Here is a 20,426-nt window from a genome sequence, read left to right as displayed (position 1 = left end):
TTCTACTTTAGGGGTTTAAGATACTCTTCTTCCTGCCCTTCATATTTCTGTTTAGGAGGGTTTTAACTAGCTTTTCCAATTCCAAAAGGCTTTTCAGTTAGTATTGGGGAAGAGCAGCGAAAGTCTGCTGCTGCCTCTGGTGGTCCCACTGTGTGTAGGGAGACAGGAAGCCAGTCAGTATAACGCAGCTGTTTTGAAAACAGTTCCTTAAGAATTAAGAGTCTTGTCACTGTCCCTGGGAGCTAGGTACCAAATAAAGTTCGCAAGACTTTTTCCTAAATTCCTGTCCCTTCCTTCATTTCCCCATTTTCCTTGTGTTGGGTTCTAAGATCTTTGCTAGCTGGGGCATGCAGTCCGGATCTTACCCAAAGTAACACACATTCAGCTCATTTTCTCCCAAAAACTTTATCTAGATTTTAGACCCCCCCCCAAAATTTTTCTTTTATCCTCAGAATTGCATACATCTCAGGTCTTCTCTTTCGTTTCTACACCACAAAACAAACCTGGGATGTCAAAAAACCACAGCGACAGGTTCTGGAGTGAAAACTTGGTTATTGTATAAAAGCATATCAATCTTACGGTTCTATTTAAGTGACTTTGATCCAGAAGCTTGTCTCATTTGTTCTTCTAGGTGAGGTTTTCTTTCTAGGGGGTATTAGGCTTTGTGCTGTTGGCTCTGACTAAAGGTAAACGTGAGGGAGAGGGGAATATCTGCTTAGTTGCAATTGACCTTGTTAGGCTACAAACAATCATGCCCCTGCCTGTCTTTTACATGTAACACTAAAATTTTCACTGGAAATAGCATTAACTAAAGAGCTTATTCTAAACACTAAATATTTGGAGTCCTATTTTTCTACTTGTATGCAGTAGCTTTTGTATGAAGAATAACTCTGGAAGTGTTAAGAATAAGGACCTAATAATGGAAACAAACATAGAAAGGAGAATGTAATTACTTCCAATCAAATTTGGTTTATTTCAAGTGTGTGCCATAATACATTCCGGGCAACTCTTCAGATCATCATTTCACAGTATCATAAACCTTTGCCACTGCTGTCATTCCAAAAGCTGTCAGGACTCTGGAGATCACATGGTCCGGCCCCTCAGCCCAGGAATAGTGTTAAGAATCCACATGATGGGTGATAAGAGGGCAAAACTATGGGCTGCTCTGACTCCTTCGTTCACTCTGGTAGATGGGGTGCGATCTTAGACCATACACACTTATGTTGAATATTAATCAGTGAAAAGGATTAGAGTTTAATATGTTCTGTGCTTTGTTCTGTAGCTCTTTGAAGTTCACCTACCTCACCAGCAATTGAAAGCAGTATTACTACTTCCTTCTCTTAGTTCCAGCAGCCTTCAGGGTTCCACCCACACGCAACCCTGGGGCAGGTGCTATACTAGTCTTAATTTTTCAGAAATTCACTTCAGGAGGACAGAATCCTAGGCCTCAGCTACTTACCCAATTTCAGATTAGGTAAAGGATTAGAATAGATTAACTGGTGGACAACAGGCAAGAAACTGGAGAATGTTAGCAGGTAGCTGTCAGACCCATGAGTCAGGACACCCCCTAAGCCAGTCTGGCTCAATTTCCAGAGCTAAGCAGGCCTAACAACAAAAAAAAAATGCCTTGATTTTTTTCTCCTTAAGTAAATAATGATATCCTTCAAGTTATAAAGGCCACTGGAATGTGATTATTCTCCTAAAATTACTTCCAATTCTTCCAGGTCCTTCTGGAAAGCTGAATCCTAAAGAGACAAAAGAGACAAACAGAACAAGGCTAGAACTCAAAATCTGGAGCCAACATTTCCCAAACTGCTGGTACCAGAGTCTGAGATCGGCCCATTACCAGTCTTTCTCCTACTTTCCCCAATAGCCTGAAGCCCATGAGCTCCATCTTCTCCCCTGTATACGAAAGGGCCTACACACAAAAATGGAGCCTTCCTTTCCTAGGGACATAAGACCTCAAGAGAAGAGTTTCTTTCTTAAGCCATGATGACTCAGTGATAGGACCCAGTCTTAGAAAAGTTCCTGAGAGTATTATTACCTCTTTAGTGACACTTGGCAGCTCCAGGGCCAGCTTCACCCACTGTCGAGCTTCCAAGTTTTTTCCTAGCTCTCTGTAGCACTAAAAACACATAACAGTGACAACCTGGCAGAAATAAACCAGAAGACTAGAAGGGGATGAGTATGTGTGCATTTAGGAGTTCCCAGAAATTTTACTTATGGATCTTCCCATCTGTAAGGATGGCAGGTGAGTTTACCTTAGAAATATATACCCTTCCTGCTTTGGAATATCCTGGCTGTAGTTCTTCAACCTGGAGAAGAAGGGAGGAAGGCATTTCAGTAAGAGATTCCCAAATTCAAGTCAGGCTCGACTTTATTAAATAAAGATCTCCATTCCCCAAGCTGGAGACTGATTCAGTGGGTCTGGGATAGGGTCTGGGAATCTATTTTTTTTAAAAAAGCTTTTCAGGTGATTCTGATTTCCCACAAGAGCAAGCAAACACAAAATTATCCCCTGCCAGGAACCCCATCCATTAAGGGTCCCAGTCATGTCCTTAGGAGAAAGAAACAGGGTCACCCTGGTGTTCTGGGCTGGTGTCTACCTTCCTTCCCTGGTACCTTTAGAAAGCTCTGCAGGGCGTCTTGCACAGTGGCACTGAGAGGACTTTCCAACAAGGCAGTAGCAGTTTTTTTTTCTAACCAGCTCAGGTGAGAGACCTGCCACCAAAAGATCAGGGTGTGAGTGAAACATTTTAAGAAATAACTGTAGGAAGACGGAATATTCTGTACTGGAAACAAACAGGGTTAAACAGGGTCTCGACCACCAATACACACCAATACTACAGGTGTTCAGAAGAAATAGCACCTGAGCCGGACCAGGCCGAGGAAGCTGAGGGCCCTGCTCCTCTTGGCAAGGAGATCAGTGTCACAGGACACTCAGAACCTTATGTCAAGCCCTGGGATGTAGCTCACCTGGTAGCACCACCTGCCCAGGAGAAAGTGAGCCATGGGATTTTCTGGCTGGAGAGCAATGGCCTTGTCCACATGCTCCTGAGGGAGAAAAATGTAAATAAACTAACATCAGAGACAAGAGTTGCTAAGGGAAGAGAGGCAAGTCACTGAGGCTGTAGGAAAGCCCTCCTAAGGGAAGCTGGGAAGTAGCCAGGGAGCCTGGACGAGACCAGCACAAGGGAGGGAGAGAAGCCTTTCCTCACCTTGAAGCTAAAGCCACTCTGGATGCGCCTCTGGATGCCCTCATGCTCAGCCAGCTGACCACAAAGCACTGCGTACCTGAGGAGGGGAAGCGGCACCAAGCTCAGCGATGAGGGCTGGAAGCCACCACTGCAATTTCTATCTGTATATAATTCTCTCTCTTCACAGACGCGTGGTCCCAACCAATGTTCTCAGCAAACATACTGGTAGGCTCACAGCTCTCCAGAGCGTACTAGTCTCCCACACTAACCCTCTCTCCTACACCTAAGAATATCGAGGCACGGTCCCAGACCAAGTCCCCAGTGTCAGAAGTTTCCCCCTTTCATAAAGAGTACAGTCACAGGTGTCATAAAAACTTGAAAAGATCTCTGGTAGATTAGATCAAGACCTGATTGTATTGTTCTTTTGTCTCCTGAGTAAACAGGAAGAGGGTGTCATTGGCCTTGGAAGTATACAGGTGTATCATTGGAACTTGGGAAGCCATATTTTAGGGCAGTGAAATTGGGACAGGATACTCAAGGAATTTGATGTTAACTTGGGGACCAGCAGAAGCAAAGGAAGAAAGCCCTCCAATTTCAGGACCGCCACCCCCACTCCCCGCTAGCCAGCTTGCCATCCTCTGTCTTCCAAACAAGGTCTCACTACGCCACCCCTCAGTTTTGTTCCTAGAAGCACATTTGACAGAAGCTGAATGTCTAACCCAGGCCTTCACTAAATATTGGGACATTTGTATTAGACACTGCCAGAGACTCATACCCATATTTAGTGCAGACAGCTCTTCCTTAGGAATTGAGAGTCAACTATGAGCCAATTGCCATCCCTGGGAGCCTGGGGAAGCAGCACCTATGACACCTAAGACACAGTGACCTGCCTCTGAGAAGACCGCTTGCAGAGACATGGAAAGCAAGGGGCAGCAGTGGACAATGAACGTCTTCACTGAAATGAGGACTCGTCAGATGCTGGACCCAGGCCCTGGGACACACAAAATGACCAGGCTCTGACCCATCAGGCTGGCAGAACGTTGCATCACATGAGACCAAGCAAGAGCTGATGTTTTTATAAGCCAAGAAATGACCACTGAACTTCCTAGGGATAAGCTCACATCCAGTTTTCCTCATGCGAGCCAAGCAAAGCAGCCAGGGCTTGCAGCTGGGGGAAAGAAGAGTTGTGAAGGATAGGAAAGCTGCAAATTGTCCCAGCCTTCCCGAGGAGAAAAGAACCCACAAGTTTCTAACAAGGATGACTTACAAAGCTATTCGGTTCTCCAAGCCCTAACAGAAAAAAACCTTGTACTCCCTTGTCCTGACCTGAAAGCCCCCTCCCAGAGAAAATTTCTCTGGTCTCTGGAAGCGGTAGGATGGGGCATGTGAAAATAAAAGCCAGAGCTCCCTCTCCTGGTTCCTCTGGCAAATGCCTCTGTGGCTGGAGCAAAGAAAGGGCCCTTATCTCCTCCACTCTGACCCCACTGGTCTTCCCTGGGACTCTGCAGGGTGTTATTACCACTGATGACATTCGGCACTCTCATCCCCCTTCTCCAGAGCGGCCTCCGCTTCTTCTTTTCCTGTAGGACAAAGGTGATCCAGAAATTGACACGGGCTCCTGTGTGCCCTCCCACAGAAAGGGAAGAATGATGCTGTAGCTTTCAGTCCCTACTCGACTTGGGCTGGTTTAGAAACGGTTGTGAACTTGAGCAGAGTGAAGTCACATACAGCTTCCCAGGGACCAGTTTGTATAATATGACTTCTCCTTCCCCTCTGCCTCCCCAACTCTGTCATCAGCTGCCCCAGCTACCTTCTGTTTACAAAACCCACTTGAAGTTCCTGACGCAGATTTTCGCGTTTCAAATATAAACAGATGAGACCCAAAGGCCATCAGAAACTGTCCCCAGCAGACCTTACTCTGAAGGGTTTTTGATCTGGGATCTGTGGGTAGGCTTCAGGGTATCAATGAATCCCTCTGAAATTGTATCAAATTTTTGGTATATGTGCATTTTATTAGGAGAGGGTCCAAAACTCATGTTAATTATTGCTGCAGGCCAAAACCCCTCACAGGAGGCAGATAGACCAAGGTCTCAAGGGAGACTTGGTCTTCCCTAAGTTTTCTAGCCACCAAAATGAACAAAGAAGCCAAGGCCCAAACATGTGAAAGCTCTTGACAAGGGGCCCCTCAAGTGTCAAAGAGGCAGAGGCCTGTAGCCATCTGAAGGAAGACACGCCTACACCCTGGGGCAAAAAACCAAAACCAAACCTGTTGCCATTGAGTCGAGTCTGACTCAAAGCGACCCTATAGGACAGGGTAGAACTGCCCCATAGAGTTTCCAAGGAGCACCTGGTGGATTTGAACTGCCAACCCTTTGGTTAGCAGCCACAGCACTTAACCACTGCGCCACCAGGGTTTCCCCTGGGGCAAAGAGGATCTGCAAAACAGGGTTTCTCTGCTGATTAAAACTCAGGGTTTGGAAGAGAACACAGAGAAAATGTTGAGGTGGTAGGCTGGGTACTCTGAAATTTTTCCTCATATTCCAATTATAGTAACCATGGTATAATGCTATTTATATAACGAATAGATGTTTCAGACAACTGATGCTACAGAGGACACTGACTTTCTTAGGGGACTTCTCTCTGTCCCCTTCAAGGCAAATTTGCTCATTAGAAAAGTAATAGTGAAGAATGAGACACCAGTTCCTGCCAAGTTCTCTATCCTGCTCATGAGTCTCCTGGTTAAACTATAAGGCTCTGAGTCAGGTGCCAGGCCACACCGACAGGGGGGAAGACAGACATTGCCTGAGATCCCACAGAATGGCTGCCTCCTGGTGGTCCAGCTTCTAGAGAAAGAAATTAAGAACTTTAGGACCAACAAGGATAGTTCTAAAAGGCCACAGTTCTAGAGCAGGACCCTCAGAGACACTCTATGGTCCCCTGCCCTCCAGCAGGAACAGACTTGTCCCAGGGTGCTAAGCTTGGGGAACCAGACCAGACCAGTGCTGTCTGTAGCTGCTCCTCTGACTACCACCCTGGCCTCCATTCTCAGGATTCATGCTGCGTCCTAGTATTAATAAGAGATGGTCAGTGACCAAGAGGAAAGGAAAGGTGGCTACCAAGAGCCCCAAAATCATCCAAAGGCTTATCAGAATCTTCACCTGAAATTTAGGAGGGAAGGCAGAAACTGTTTTAAAGAGAAAGAAGCAAACAGTAGTTCAGCAAACTATGTAAGCAAGCACCTTTTGTTAGAACTTCCAGAGATTTTTCTGAAGGCCTGTATCAAACAGTCAATTCAGTTGGCCTGTTCTGTCTACATTAACAGAATTCTACAACAAAAGTCAGTGTTTACAACAATGACCTGGGGTATTGTCAGATTCTGCACCATCAGAGATTCAATGGTGTTTGCAGGCTGTACTTATAAAAGCGGGAAAGTAGATGAATCCACTGTAGATAACTCAGTTACTTTAGATAATTCGCTGAACCACAAGCCCATTGATGGTCTTGACTCAGAGGACGTGTTGCTTGGCAGGACACATCATCTTCCCACAGTCCCAGGTTTCTCAGCGACCTTAAGACGGACAAGGAGAGCCCGGAGCCTGGCGCAGGTCAGCTGAATCCTACCCCTCAGCGTATGACTCTGACAGCAAACTTGCACAGGGGATCCCAGGGGCTTGTAAGCTGGCAGTAGCCCCCCATGCCACCCTCCCAGGCGCTTGCCAAACGTCCACTCATCACCAAACATCCCCTCATGCTCTCAGGGAGCGTGCTCCACAGGCCCCACAGGTGAAACCAGACTCCTAAGCAGCAGCAGACCTCCTCAGGTTAAGAAAGGGGGCTTTGCCGCTCTTTGTGGCTATGAAGTGAGAACAAGTCATGCTAACAGGATACAACCGTACCTAAAAGCATGGGCGCCTGGGTTATTCAGTCACCATGACCTGATTCCTGTTCCTCAGGAGGAAGCAGGGGCTCCTGGGAGCCAGAGAATTTGTCCCTGGTGAGTGAGTGAGCCACAGCTGTCCTGGCAGCCGCATCTCACTCGTCCCCCTGGGCCCCAAGCAGATGGGCCAGCTCCACTCCCATAATCAAAGTCAGTCACCTTCCCACCTGGGCCCTTTCAGCACTCACCATTTAGGGCGTATGACTTCTTCTCACTCCCCTCCTCAGTCAGCTCACACATGTCACTGTAGGCTCGGGCCAGGCGCCAGAGGAAGTCCTGCCGCCTTCCATACTGCAGACCAAACAGGTGTGAGGCCCCTCTTCCCTCAACCACAGAGCGGGGCCTTGGCTCTCTCCCCATGCCCTAGGTTTGCTTTTCCAAGTCAGTGTGTTACAGTCACTGAGATCAGGCCAGGCCCGAGGCATAGCCCTCCCCTGTGGTGACCTCTCCCTGCAGCTGATGACAGGCCTTGCACACATGCAGAGGGAGGGCACCCTGACCGCCGAGTACTGCCAGGAGGTCAACTCCAAGGAGCTGGAATGAGGCACGGCAAGAGAGAAGTCTTTTGCTGACAGAATGAACAAAGTGAAATTGCCAAAAAAAGAAAACAACCTTAGGCATCTCTACCTGGGTGAGCATAAATGCTGGCAGTGAACTTGGGAGGAGAACTGGCACCTGTACTACCCACTTAGGCTTGTGATGGAGGCTGCAGGTGGGGCTGTCTGCCTTCAGGGAAGAAGAGGGAAAACCCATCCCAGTTTTTCCTATGGTGAGGGGTCAAGTTCTTCCACAGAGCCTCTCCAGGAGGCAGCAGACTGTCAGGGAGTTGTCGGGGGCAGTATGCAGGCCCCCAGGGTCAGTGCTCGGCCTCCTTGGAACAGAATATGCAATCCTGAGGGGTGCATATTCCCCTTGCCACTTCACCCTCATTTCCCTCCCCAGGTCTGCTTGCAGGAGTCGGTAGCCAGGTGGGCCTCCCTTCACGCCCTGGGCCAGGAGCGGGAGGGAGAGTGGGAGCAAGCAGGCAGTGGGGAGCCTCACCGCCAGCTTATTGTTGAGCAGCAGCTGGAAGCCCTCCCGCTTGTCCTGCTCACTGCCCTGGTGCAGCTCGTCCACCTGCCGCAGGAGGGGCAGCACATCCTCCAGGGCTCCAGGCCCAGAGCCCGGAGCTGCCTCCACCTCCAGGTCCAGGGAGTCCTTCCTCCCCATCTTCACGGTCTCACAGCTCACGTCATCTTTTCCCTCCTCACTCTCCCTGTCAGAGTCCTGGTCATAGTCAGACTCAGCATTGGCTGTAGTGTACCTATAGCAGAGAAAGTAAATGACAGGGTGAAGGGAGAAGATTATTCAACCTCTAGAGAACCATGGACCGCCCATACAGAGGGACCCACCATAGCACTGTTGTCCAAAGTACCATTCCTACTGCTTAGGGGCAGAATGAATCCTCAAAAGAAAGCTTCCTATGGGAACTGTGGGCTGGGGAAATGGCCTGGAAGAAGGGTGACTAGCCAGGGGCCCCGTGAATGGTCAGAGGCCACTCTGAGAATCTCCTGCTTTGCTACTACCATGTCTGCTAGAAAAAAAAAAAGGCCTAGAAAGGTATGAACCAAAATGATGCCGGTGGGCCTCTCAGGACAGAGGAATTAAAGGTAAATTTTTCTTCTATCTTTTAACATTATTTATGTCTTTTGTGAGCATAGGTATTTTCCTTTTATAAATAAAAAAAAAAGAAATGAAAACCTTAAGATATAGGTGGAGCTGATCTCCTGAGCTAGATTACTCCCTAGACTAAGGGTTTGTCAATCGTTTTTGCTCTATCAGCCAAAGGTACCTGCCAGGGCCAAGTGGAGTGGGTGCCAACCTCCAAGGTCATGGGCAGCACAAATGCCCACATCTTCTTTCTCAATTAAACTTGCACTTCTGTTCTACATCAGCAACCAATCCTAAACCACACGGGAGTGGCCCTTGGGAACCAAAGGACCTTGCTGGGGGTATCGACTACTTTGTAGGTGGAAGAAGGGGAAGAGAAAGATACAGATAGGACCTTCTGAGAAGGTGTCTCTGGGTCTGACATCTAAGCCACAGGCTCCCAGGGAGCCCCAGCTGATGCACCCACTGGAAAAGAAGCCATTCTCTCACACCTCCCTAACCACCAACCCAGCCCTTGGGGAAATCCACCAGACAGAAAGGTGGCCCTTTGTTTAACACAACCTGAGGCTTCTGAGATGGGACAGGGACTGGCGGGGACCTATGCACACAGGAACACACCACTCCCACAGTGGGCCAGAGAACCACGGCTCCCTCTGAGCAAGGAGGCCGTGCTCTCCTACTCTGCTCCTTGAGGAGAGCCCACAAGTCAGTGGCCACAGACTCAGTCACACACAAAGCCCCTCCTCCTGGCACTAACTTTCCTTCTTTCAACCAGGGCATCCAACCAGTTCATTCTGGTTCGAACCCCTGCTGAGAACTTGCATTTCTAACAAGTTCCCAGGTGACGCTAATCCTGCTGGTTAGGAACCAATTCCGCTAATCCTGCTGGTTAGGAACCAATTCCGTGAACCACTAGTAGAGCAGTGGTTCTCAAAAATTGTTACACATAAGAATCACGTAGGGATCTTGTTAAAGTGTATTCTGATTCAGTACATCTGGGGTAGAAATTCTCAACAGGGGTTTGAACCAGAACAAACTGCTTTGAAGCCCTGCCTTCAACTCCCAAGCCTACTAAGGGACTGAGCTGTGCAACGTTCAAAGATGACCAGGCCCTGACCCTGAGAGGCTCTCAGTGGTGGAGACAAGACCCAAGCTAAAAGAAGTGACAGATGCCCAAGAAGGAGGGAAGAGGAGGTTGTGGGCCGTCCCTCTTGGCTGGGATGCCTGGGAAGGCTTCCTGGAGAGTTGTGATCAGTGATTCTGCCTCTTCCATACCCAGTCCATCTTCTGAGACCTCAAGGTTGCTATTTTATTTGGGAGAAGGAGGGAATATAGCTTTCAGTAGAGTAGGATAGCCCATCAAATCTTATCCCTTCATCCCTCAAAGAAGCCCCCCTTCCCCTGGTCAGCATTTGTGGTCTCCTCCTGATTCCCCCTTGACCGATATGGCACTGATCATGGCAAAGAGGGAGCCCTGATGGCACAGTGGTTAAGGGCTCAGCTGCTAACCAAAAGGTTGGTAGTTCAAATCCATCAGCCACTCCTTGGAAACCCTGTGGGGCAGTTCTACTCTGTCCTATAGGGTTGCTGTGAGTTGGAATCGACTGAACAGCAATGGGTTTATGTCAAAGAGAAGTATTCCACGTGGCCACTGCCCCAGAGAGCAGCCAGCCAAACAACAGAGCCTTGCACCACCATAGGCTTCCATGTGGCCACCACAGGATCAGTCATGGGCTAAGCTTGCTGGAGCTATAACCAAGAAAGCCACCCCTCCCCTTACCCTATCACAGGGCAGCCCTGTCCTGCCCTGATCTTGGGTAGAGCAGTGACCTCTCCTATCAGCCCTTCTTACAAAGTTCAAGCGTCAGTTCCCTCACCCAAGTGGCCTGCTTACTTGGGTTCCACTGATGTGCTCTTCAAGCCTCGGTGTTCACTGTAACCTACTTCCAGTCCTTTTCATTTCTTTGCAATCCAGATACACATTAAATAGCAATTTTATTTTTTGTTTCCTTCTCTAACACAGCCCTCTGAAAGCATCTCTCGGCCCAGAGGCACACTGAATAGAAAAGGGTTGCTTCTGCTAGCCCTTGAGAATGCATCTACTACGGGGTCAGATAGCCCAGCAACTGTGGTCAGGGATGGAGGACTGGAGCGCTTCAGCAAGACTTCACTGTTTCAAAAGGCACCTGAGCAATAATCAAAGCCAGCACAGGTACCCAGTGGCGCTGATGTGGGAAAGGAGACTAGCACTATTCTTCATTTTCTTAGGAAGCGAAATGAAGATAAGCAGGAGTCCATCTTTCTACTTGAGGAAGATGGACTGAACAAACAGGACCACTGCATCTCAGGTCTTCCCTGGCAGTGAGCTGTGGCGGCGCTTAGCCAGTGGGGAAATCCCCCAAGGCCACATGCTGTGTGTCTTCCTGAGAAGCCCCCTAAATGTGCCCTGAGGACCAAGCCATGCCTCAGATCACAGACCCTCACTCCTGCAGATAAGCCCAGTTGTCAAGAGAATGGAACTCAGGCTACGTCTGTACAGTGATACCACTTAGCAGTTGTACAACAGGCAAGGTAGCACCTCACTAAGCCTCACAACTCTCCATCTGACAATAGGGAGAATCAAAGCACCCCTTCCATAGGACTGTTGTGAGGCAATGCCTCTAACGTGCTTAGTGCAGTGTCTTGCACAGAGGAAGAGAGGAATAAATGGTAGCTAATTCTAATTCTATAAACTGCTGCGGTGAAGAGGGCCAATCCTGCAAAATCACCCTGAAGGGCTGATTTTAACTTCTGGTTTCCGTGTCTTGTTCACAGCGGCATCAGCCACCCTGACCTAGTGTAAAGCTCGGCTGTTCTCTGTACCGATCTGTTCCCTGCAGAGGGAGAAAGGTCGGCAGAGGCCGCCAAGGAGTGATCGCCTGCGGGTCTCACACAGGCCACCTGCATGGCTGGAGCTCACAGTGGGTGAGGGAGATGCTCTGACAGCACCAGGCAAAGAATGAACAAAGGTGCTCATTCAAACCCCAGCCTTGGGAGCAGAGTTCCAAAGTTTCACTAGTGGTTTAAAATCAAAAAGCCCTTGGCCTGACCCAGCTTGAAGGAGGCTGTCCACCACACTCCCTGTGGCCCCGCTTCACCATAAGGCCTACGGTCAGACCTGCTGGGTCACCAAGTCATCGGGTCAGTCACCTCCCACCTGCCAGGCTGCGGCATGGGCAAGCCTGCCCTGTGGGAAGGTGAGAACATCCAGGCCGGCGGGAGCTCATGGAGTCCTGGAGACGCTCCACACCTGCCTCGGCCACTCAGTCAAAGAAACAAAGGCATCGAGACAATCCTTACAAAGTCCTGGTGGTAACACAGAAAAATGCCCCAAAACGAATGTTACAAGAAAACAAAAATAAAGTACACCCTATGTCATAACAGCTATGTAAAAAACAAACCTACTCAGAGGAAAATAACAGATGAAGCAATAACCACCGTTAACATTTCAGCTAATGTCTGGATGACATAAATTGGATGATTTTTTTTGTTTCAACTTTTCTGCATTTTATTTACTTATATCCTTACCTTGTTCCAAAAATTATTTAGAGCAGCTTGGTCTGAATTTTCTATTGGTAAGCATTGCTTTTAAAAAACGCAACCTGACTGGAGGGACCCCAGAGGTAATGGCCCCTGGACTCTCGGTTGGCCCAAAACTAAAACCATTCCCGAAGCCAACTCTTCCGACAAAGATTAGACTGGACTATAAGACATAAAATGATACTGGTGAGGAGTGTGCTTCTTAGCTCAAGTAGACACATGAGACTATGTGGGCAGCTCCTGTCTGGAGGCGAGATGAAAAGGCAGAGGGGGACAGGAGTGAGTTGAATGGACACAGGAAATACAGGGTGGAGAGAGGGAGTATGCTGTCACATTGTAGGGAGAGCAACTGGGGTGTGCACAGGTTTTTGTATGAGAGACTGACTTGAATTGTAAACTTTCATTTAAAGAACAATAAAAAAAATTGAAAAATGCAACCTAGCCACAGCCACAGCTGCCACCAGGAGAGGACTCACCCCCCTTCACTCTCAGCATCTGTGAATGTGGCTCCCGAGGTGGCTGTGAAGTAGACAGAGCTGGAGCCAGTGGAGTCGCTCCTCTCGCGGGCAAACGGGAACCTTCGCCGCCGAGCCACTCTCTGGTGCTCCTCCATATGGGACCTGGAAAGCAGGCCCCATGCAGGAGGGTGCCATGAGGCCCCATCCAGCCTGGCCTTTCCCTCACCGTGAGAGAGGCTCTTACAACCACTCCTCATTGAAGGGCCAAAGGCAGAGAAAATTCCTTGGTCTCCACCCTCAGAAGAACAGGAAGGGCAGCTATCTGGCCCCAGCCTGTATGGACAGACCAGATAGGCAGGACAGGGTTCCAGCTGCTGCAACAGACTGTGAGGGCCCAGAGGCGACAAGGTACAAAGTGTACTGTTTCACTGCAAATTAGCTTAGACACTATAAGATGGCCTCTTCCTCAGACATAGAGCAAGGCCAGAACACACCCCAGCTGAGAAAGCTGCAGGGGCAGGGAGATGCTGGGGAAAGGGTACAAAGTAGCAGGAGGCCCCATTACTCACCGGACCTCGCCAACAATCTCCCCAGCAAGCCCCTGCAGGCAACTCCTCAGCTCCTCCACCTCCCGCCGCAGTGCCACGAGACTCGTCAGCACGAAGTCCAGGCGGCCCAGCACCTCCTCCTGCCCTTCTCGGGGAAGACGGGACAGCACCGCAGCATCTCCGGCCTCACCTGGGGCTGCCTGCAACAGCATCACTGAGGAAGAGGGACAGGAAACGGTGACACCCAGGGCAGCGGGGAAGAAGGGATCTTTCACTTAGAATTCAAGAACACTTGCTCCTCACCCAAGTTCCATGTATAGACAAGACCCTTCAGGCTCAAATGGCATATTTTCACAGCTAAGCCATGGAAACTAGTTCCAAGGAGCTATCTAGAAAAACAAATTAAGGCTCTAATCTCTAAACAAGAGCCCTCTGCTCCAAGACTTTCCACACCAGAGCTCGTCAGCAACGCAGCATACCACGCAGATAACGTGGAATGCTTGCCAGAGTGTGGCACCTGGGAGGCAGGACGGCCGCCCCACTAGAGTCAAAGAGGAGCCTCTACCTGATGACCGTGTCCAAATGCCAGACAACCAGTGCCAAGCACACAGCAAAACTAAAACTGAGCTCATTCAAATTCTGATCTTTCACAAAGAATAGGAAAGAAAACTCAGCTCTTCTCAAGACCTCCATTAGTATCATCAGAGAGGGACAAAGAAAAAAGGGGAAGTTACTAAGAGAAAAAGTACTCTGAAAAATGCCCATACAGATCCCACAGGAAAAGCACCATGTCCAGCCCCACTAACCCAACCCTGAATTCCAACCCAGGTGAATTCCAACAGTGAAATGCTAGTAAACTGAGAGCCACAGGCAACTGGACTGGAAAATGTAAAAACGAGAAAGAAAAAAAAAAAACCAGGGCACGCCCCACAGTTAAGCAAGCAGAAATCCTTTGTTAAAGAAAGTCTAGTAACAATCTCAGCCATATTACAATACAAACAAAACTCAAGGAAAGGGTAGAAAGACAAGCACACCTACAATCCTAGGTTTCTACCAGACTATAAAATCCTGACAATCAGCTGCAATCTGGGGCGATAACTTTATTATTTTTTTAACAATATTTTTTGTGTATGTGGTGAAAGTTTACACAGCAAATTAGGTTCTCATCTGACAATTTCTACAAATTGTTCAGTGACATTAGTTACATTTTTCACAATGTGTCAACATGCTCTTTAACTGCTTTCTGGTTGTTCCCTTTCCAGTACTCCAGTTTCCCTGCCCCCTTTTCTTTTCATCTTTGCTTTAGAGTAATTGTTGACCTTATAGATGATTTTTTAATGGAGCACCATATTCACGGATGATATCCTGTATTTTTTGTGCCAATCTGTTACTCCACTAAAAGATGACCTGAGAGAATAGTTTTGGTTCAATGTTTAAAGAGTATCTCAAGGCAACAGTCTCAGTCTTCTAGTGTCAACTGGTCCATGAAGTCTTGACTTTTTAAGAATTTGAGCTGTGTTCCACATTTTTCTCATGTTCTTTCAGGGTCCATCTACTGTGGCCCTGATTAGAACGATCAGTAGTGGTAGCTGGGCACCGTCTAGTTCTGCTGGTCTCAGGGTAGATAAGGCCATGGCTTGTGTAGGCTATTAGCCCTTTAGACTAGTTTCTTCTCTGAGACTTTGGTCCTTCTTACTCTATTGCTCCTGAAGGGTAGAAACCATTAGTTTTATCTTAGACGGCTGCTCTCAAGTTTTTAAGAGCCCAGACGCTACTCACCTCACTAGGGATGCAGAACATGAACTCTGTGGCGCCAATTGACTGAGTTGTCCCACAAGACTAAGGTCCTAAGCCTTCAAACTCAGAAAACCAATCTCACAAGGTGTTTGGTTATGTCTGAGGAGTATCTGTAACTGTATCCTCTATGAATACATATGTGTACACACATATATCTGTACATACATGTACTTCTGTCTGTGCACACATATGTACACACTTTTATCTACCTGTAAACATATATGCCTGTACACCTACATGTGACCGTACACTGTTTTTTTTTTGTTATTATTGGTGTTGTTGCTGAATTATATATGTCATATTCTTTAGCACAAACATCCTTTTCTCTTGTGCACTTCTTAAAAAAAAAAAAACCCATTGCCATGGAGTCGATTCTGACTCTATAGGACAGAGTAGAACTGCCCCATAGGGTTTCCAAGGAGCTCCTAGTGCATTAGAACTGCAGCCATAGCTCTTAACCACTACACCACCAAGGTTTCCTGTGTACTTCCTAGTGGCAACATTTACTTTAGTCAAGCTGTGCTCACTACCCCCACATTCTGTGCTGCCTTTCCCATCACCAACAATAACAAGTATCTATGATCTAGAGAGTGCCCCCCATCCCCCACAGTCCCTGGTAAACACCAATGAACTCTGTATATATATCTTGTCTTCTTATATCATACCATATTTGTAGGGTGATAATTCTTTGAAGGCTCTCTTCCAAAATTAACTTTTTCAAACCAACATGGCTAAAATCAGACCTGGCATTGGTAATCAGAGAAAACACAAGTAACACAGGATGAGATGATCTCAACAGTCTTCTATTAAACAAAGATGAAGAAGGAACAGAGAGGTTTAAGCCAGCCTTGGATGCTTTGCTCAAACAAGTTAACATGAAAGTTTTGCAAAACTGAAAGCACTGTCCATTTCAGCTATGCCTGGCTTCCAGCCACATTCAGGTTCAATTGCATTAAGTGAGCTCTCAGCCCTGTTCTGTGGAAAGTCCCCTGGACCAGGTGACTAGGCCCAATCCTGCCACTTACTTGCTCTGTGACAACCTCAGAGCAGTTAATCATTTGAATCTTGATTTCCTCATAAGAAGAACAAAAAATTTGGACTAGATTGTCTCCAAATTCTAATGAGGATAAGTAAGCCTCAAGGCTTTTAATTCTTACAAAATTAAATTATTCCTTTTTCCTTCTTTTGGACTTATCCTCTACTTACTACACACCCTATGCCAAGCTAACCCAACACTAAGTGCCTTTAATACACACATTGCACTACGTGGCCAGAACAAAAAAGTGAAAGCTAAACAGACTTTTTCACAATATTCTTTCCTGGGGTTATAGGGGGAAAAATACAGAAAATGAAAATTGCTTTTCTTTTCAAGAAGCTTTCCAAGAAAGTGAAACCCTCGGGCGCCCCCGTTGCCCTGTCTCACAGGCTCTGCTAAAGGCAGCCTGGACCCCAGGCCCATCTGTCGGCAGTGACCACGACCTCAGGAGACCGTCTCCTACCCTGGCGTCCGGGCTCTGAAGTCCGCGTGTATTCCAGGGAGTTGGGCAGGCTCTGGCTCCGGCCATGGCGCTGGGTTCGTTTCCACCGTTGGATGTAAAGGGCGCACAGGAATCCAAGGCCCGCGGCGGTGCCCACCAACAGCCCCAGGCCGGTGCGGACGCCACCCAGGGCCCCCAGTCTAGACATCCTGCACCTGCAGCCCGCGCGCGCCACGGGGAGAGGGTGAGGTTAGGGGTGGGGAAAACTTGGGGAGGGGGCAGAGGTTCGTGAGCCTGACTCACCCACCACCAAGGCCAAACCCCTGCAGGCATCTCCTTGCTCAGACCCTTTGCTCCCGACTACTTTCGCCCCAGTGCGAACTCGAAGGCTCTGCCAGCCCCCTAGACCTGGACTACCGCACCTTTCACCCAACCTGGACGCAGCCTCCGCTCAACACACCCTCTAGCCCAGATCAAGAAGTCTGGCTCCTGAGCCTTCAACCCCCGCCTCAGCCTACCCGCACCGCAGTCACCACCTCGCCGCCCTGCCCGCAAACTCCCGGCCTCCCCAGCGCTTGGCCTGCCAGGAGGTCAACTTCGACCCTCGGACTCTTACCCGGCCCGTCGCCACCATGGCAGCAGCCACCGCCACCACTACCACCACCGCCTCACGCTGTCATTGATCGTGACGTCATTAAACAGCGCCTTCAACTCCGCGCACCCTAGGAAGACGCCATGAGCTGCCCGCGCGAGACTCCGCCCCCGACCCCGCGTCTCCTAGGGGGCGGGGGCGGGGCGATGGGGGGGACGCCGGGTGGGCGGGGCCAGCAGAGAGCGGGAAAGGGAAACCGAGAGAGAAGGGCTGAGGGCTCGGAGGCGGGACCCAAGTGCCCTTCACGGTCGGGTCAGCTGAGGCTCCATTTCCCTTCAGTCACTCTAGATTGTTTGCTGTTCCCCGGGACACTCCGCATTTTTAAGCTTTCTACCTTTGCTGCTACTGTTACTTCTGCCTAGAATGATCCTTTGTCTACCTGAAAAGCGCCACCCTCTCCCCCCTTTAACACTCCGTCATAGCTCAGACTTTATTTCATTTCGCTTAACTTAATTGTATTCGGAATTTTTATTCATTTACTAAGCAGTGGACAGTGGCGCCTTTGGCAGATCAAATTAGAACAGGTTCATTAGTGGTTATCCACAAGAGGTTCCTGAGTTCCTAGGTTCCTGTCAGCTGACATTTAAAAACTCATATTGTAGATGACTACACGCCAGCCCTAAAAACATCTTAAACCTTATGTTGTCGTTATTACACTAAGCAGGGACAGGGTCGTAAACTCTTTATCCATTTCCAGAATGTGAATGGAATCTTGGAAATTCATTTCTCCGATGATAATTTTTTTTTTTTAAACATTTGGGCGGATCAGAGTTGATTCCTGATTGTCTAAATCGGTTCAGATACCATTTAGGTTTGTTTGCTTCTTTTTAACATGTGGTGATCATTTTTTTCTGTGCCTGCCAGTGACCCATAGATTTTTTTATATTTCCACTTTTCTCTTGTAATTTTATGTAGCTCATTGTAATTTTAGAAACTAAAAAGACTGATTTTTTGGACTATGATTTCAAGCCTTATTGTCAGCATTTCCTAAGAGTTAAAATCCAGTTTAGTAACAGCCAAAATTTTGACTACATCTTATATTTATTTACCTTTTAATTGTGAGATATTTTATATACATGAGTATATTTAATTCATATGTACATTGTAAAGAATAAATTTAAAACACCTTCCAGCTTAAGGAATAGAACTTCACCAATACCTCCTACTCATTTTTTAAAAATATTTTACTGTGTTTCTGGAAAAAATTTACGTGGCAAATTAGGTTCTTATTTAACAATTTCTACACATTTTATTTGGAGCACTGGTGGCACAGTGATTAAGAGCTCAACTGCTAACCTAAAGGTTGGCAGTTCAAATCCACCAGCCACTCCTTGGAGTAGTTCTACTCCGACCTACAGGGTTGCTGTGAGTCTGAATCGACTCAAAGGCAACAAGTTTGGTTTGGTTTTGGTATAGGTATTATTCAGTGACATTCATTACACTTTGCACAATGTGTTACCATTCTCATTATTTCTGTTCTGGTTGTCCTATTTCCATTAATCTAGCTTCCTTGTCCCCCCTGACCTTCTCATCTTTGGTCTAGACCTACTCATTTTTTAAGATCCGCTTCAAGTAATACCTCTTGAGATACACTAAAGGATTAACTATGATTGTGTTGGTAATAAGAAAAGAGTATTTTCTTATTCTTTTTACACATTTCGATTTTTTTCTCTCATTTTTTTAAATAATAAGCATGTACTGCTTTTGTAGTAAAAACAAAATATATTAACTTTATTTTAGAGAAAATAAAAACTCACTTCCTCCAGGAAACCTTCCCAGACCACTGCCTTGGTGGAATTAATCTTTGTATCTGTCTTTGCTGCAAGGCTTCTTTACTTTCATTACACTTAGTTCTATGATTCCTTAATTTCTAGTCTGTTTACCCCACTGGACCACTCACTTTTCTGGGACAGGGTTCAAGCCTGATTCTTCTTGATGTCCCCTATACCTAGCACAGCTCTAATGCAGAGAGGCATCCATAAAAGCTGCAGGGAGGGAGGAAGAAAGAAGGAATGGCCACCATCCAGGCCCTGCCACTTCAATGATGCTTTCTCAGACATGATGAAAAGCTGAGCTACAGAGAGACAATTTCTCCTTTCCTTATACGGAAGTAGCACTGCCAGATAAACTGATTGTCTGCAGTGGGAAGGGAGGCCAGCTGGGCAGACCAAGCAGTGGAATTCATTTCCCTCTGGATATTAAAGATGTTATCTGGTGGGCATGTGGCCTCAGGAGCAATCAGCAGTGGGGTGGGCTGTACTGGGTGAGCTTTTTATCTTATGCTACATCTGCGAGCTAGTTTTGCAAATCCAATAAAGCTCTCAGCAGCCTCAGATGTACACTGCCCTTGTGTCTCCTCCCATGCCCTCCAAAGCCCAGGCTGAAAGAGGCAAGCAGAGCAGACCCCAAACTCCTGTTCCTGCTCCCTGCCCAGAACATGAAAGCCTCATCTACCTGGCTCTTCTCAGGCCTGTGACATAGTCAAATGCCTTAGGAAGGCGGCCTTACCCCCTGCAGCTAATCCCCAAGGTTCTTGATACTTTTAAAAGTTGTTTTTATTTTTATGGAATACAAAAGAATATCTGTAATATGTGTATAAAAAATAACCCCCTGCCCCCACCTGCTACTGTAAGAATTACCTCTGCCTTTTAAGAACCACTTCATGTGCTTCATCATCTCATCCCTTTCTCTGCTCTCTCAGAGGTAGGCATTACCCTACATATTAGGTTTATTATTTCAGTGTGATGGTTCATTTTTATATGGCCTTTCTCACCATAGTCTTTTAACTCCAACAAATGTTTGGGTGAGTCTATGCAAATAAGGTGCTTGTGGCCCACCAAGGGGATTGGACATCTTGCTAATAACATAAATAAGGTGCATGGCACCCTTGTGGGGGTGAGACCATGCAAATAAGGTATATGGCACCCTAACTAGGGGATTGGTCAGTTTTGCCATCCTAAATTTTAAAAAAGAAAAAACTCATTGTCAAGTCGATTCTGACTCCCATCCTGCTAGGCTTAAAATGAACCATCCCAGAGGAACAAAGGGGGGACCTCACTCACCAAGAAGAAAAAGAAGAGACAGGAGCAGAACATCTCCTTTGAACCCAGGGTCCCTCCACCGAGAACCT

At 47.5% G+C, this 20,426-nt stretch overlaps 1 protein-coding gene across 2 annotated transcripts; it reads right to left on the bottom strand.

Annotated features, from left to right (window-relative positions):
* Positions 1 to 592: 592 nt before the first annotated feature.
* RMDN3 (regulator of microtubule dynamics 3) lies at positions 593 to 17,389 on the bottom strand. Of its 2 annotated transcripts, none has more exons than XM_023558658.2 (13): positions 17,261 to 17,389; positions 16,666 to 16,859; positions 13,391 to 13,583; positions 12,840 to 12,983; positions 8,176 to 8,437; positions 7,323 to 7,425; positions 4,717 to 4,777; positions 3,219 to 3,294; positions 2,977 to 3,054; positions 2,623 to 2,721; positions 2,262 to 2,315; positions 2,045 to 2,171; positions 593 to 1,745 (listed from the first exon to the last, which is right to left on the bottom strand). In XM_023558658.2, the coding sequence occupies exons 2-12, from the start codon at positions 16,850 to 16,852 to the stop codon at positions 2,049 to 2,051; spliced, it is 1,380 nt and encodes a 459-aa protein (XP_023414426.1). In that variant the 5' UTR covers positions 16,853 to 16,859; positions 17,261 to 17,389; the 3' UTR covers positions 593 to 1,745; positions 2,045 to 2,048. The 2 variants fall into 2 exon arrangements, with proteins under 2 accessions (XP_023414426.1, XP_003418704.1); XM_003418656.4 differs by having other exon boundaries at positions 2,045 to 2,125; positions 17,261 to 17,388.
* Between the last annotated feature and the right edge of the window lie 3,037 nt (positions 17,390 to 20,426).

The sequence above is a fragment of the Loxodonta africana genome, chromosome 10 (assembly GCF_030014295.1).
Source record: "Loxodonta africana isolate mLoxAfr1 chromosome 10, mLoxAfr1.hap2, whole genome shotgun sequence".
Lineage (NCBI taxonomy): Eukaryota > Metazoa > Chordata > Mammalia > Proboscidea > Elephantidae > Loxodonta > Loxodonta africana.
The sequence above is the reverse complement of the archived record's forward strand: the minus strand, read 5'-3'. Positions and strand labels throughout refer to the sequence as shown.

Coding starts and splice junctions, on each gene's coding strand:
- RMDN3 (XM_003418656.4), bottom strand. CDS start 16,852: ATGTCTAGACTGGGGGCCCTGGGTGGCGTCCGCACCGGCCTGGGGCTG. Junction 3,295..4,716: donor AGTGCCGAATGTCATCAGTG/GTAATAACACCC, acceptor TCCCCTCCTCAG/GTACGCAGTGCTTTGTGGTC. Junction 2,316..2,622: donor CCCTGCAGAGCTTTCTAAAG/GTACCAGGGAAG, acceptor CTTCTTCTCCAG/GTTGAAGAACTACAGCCAGG.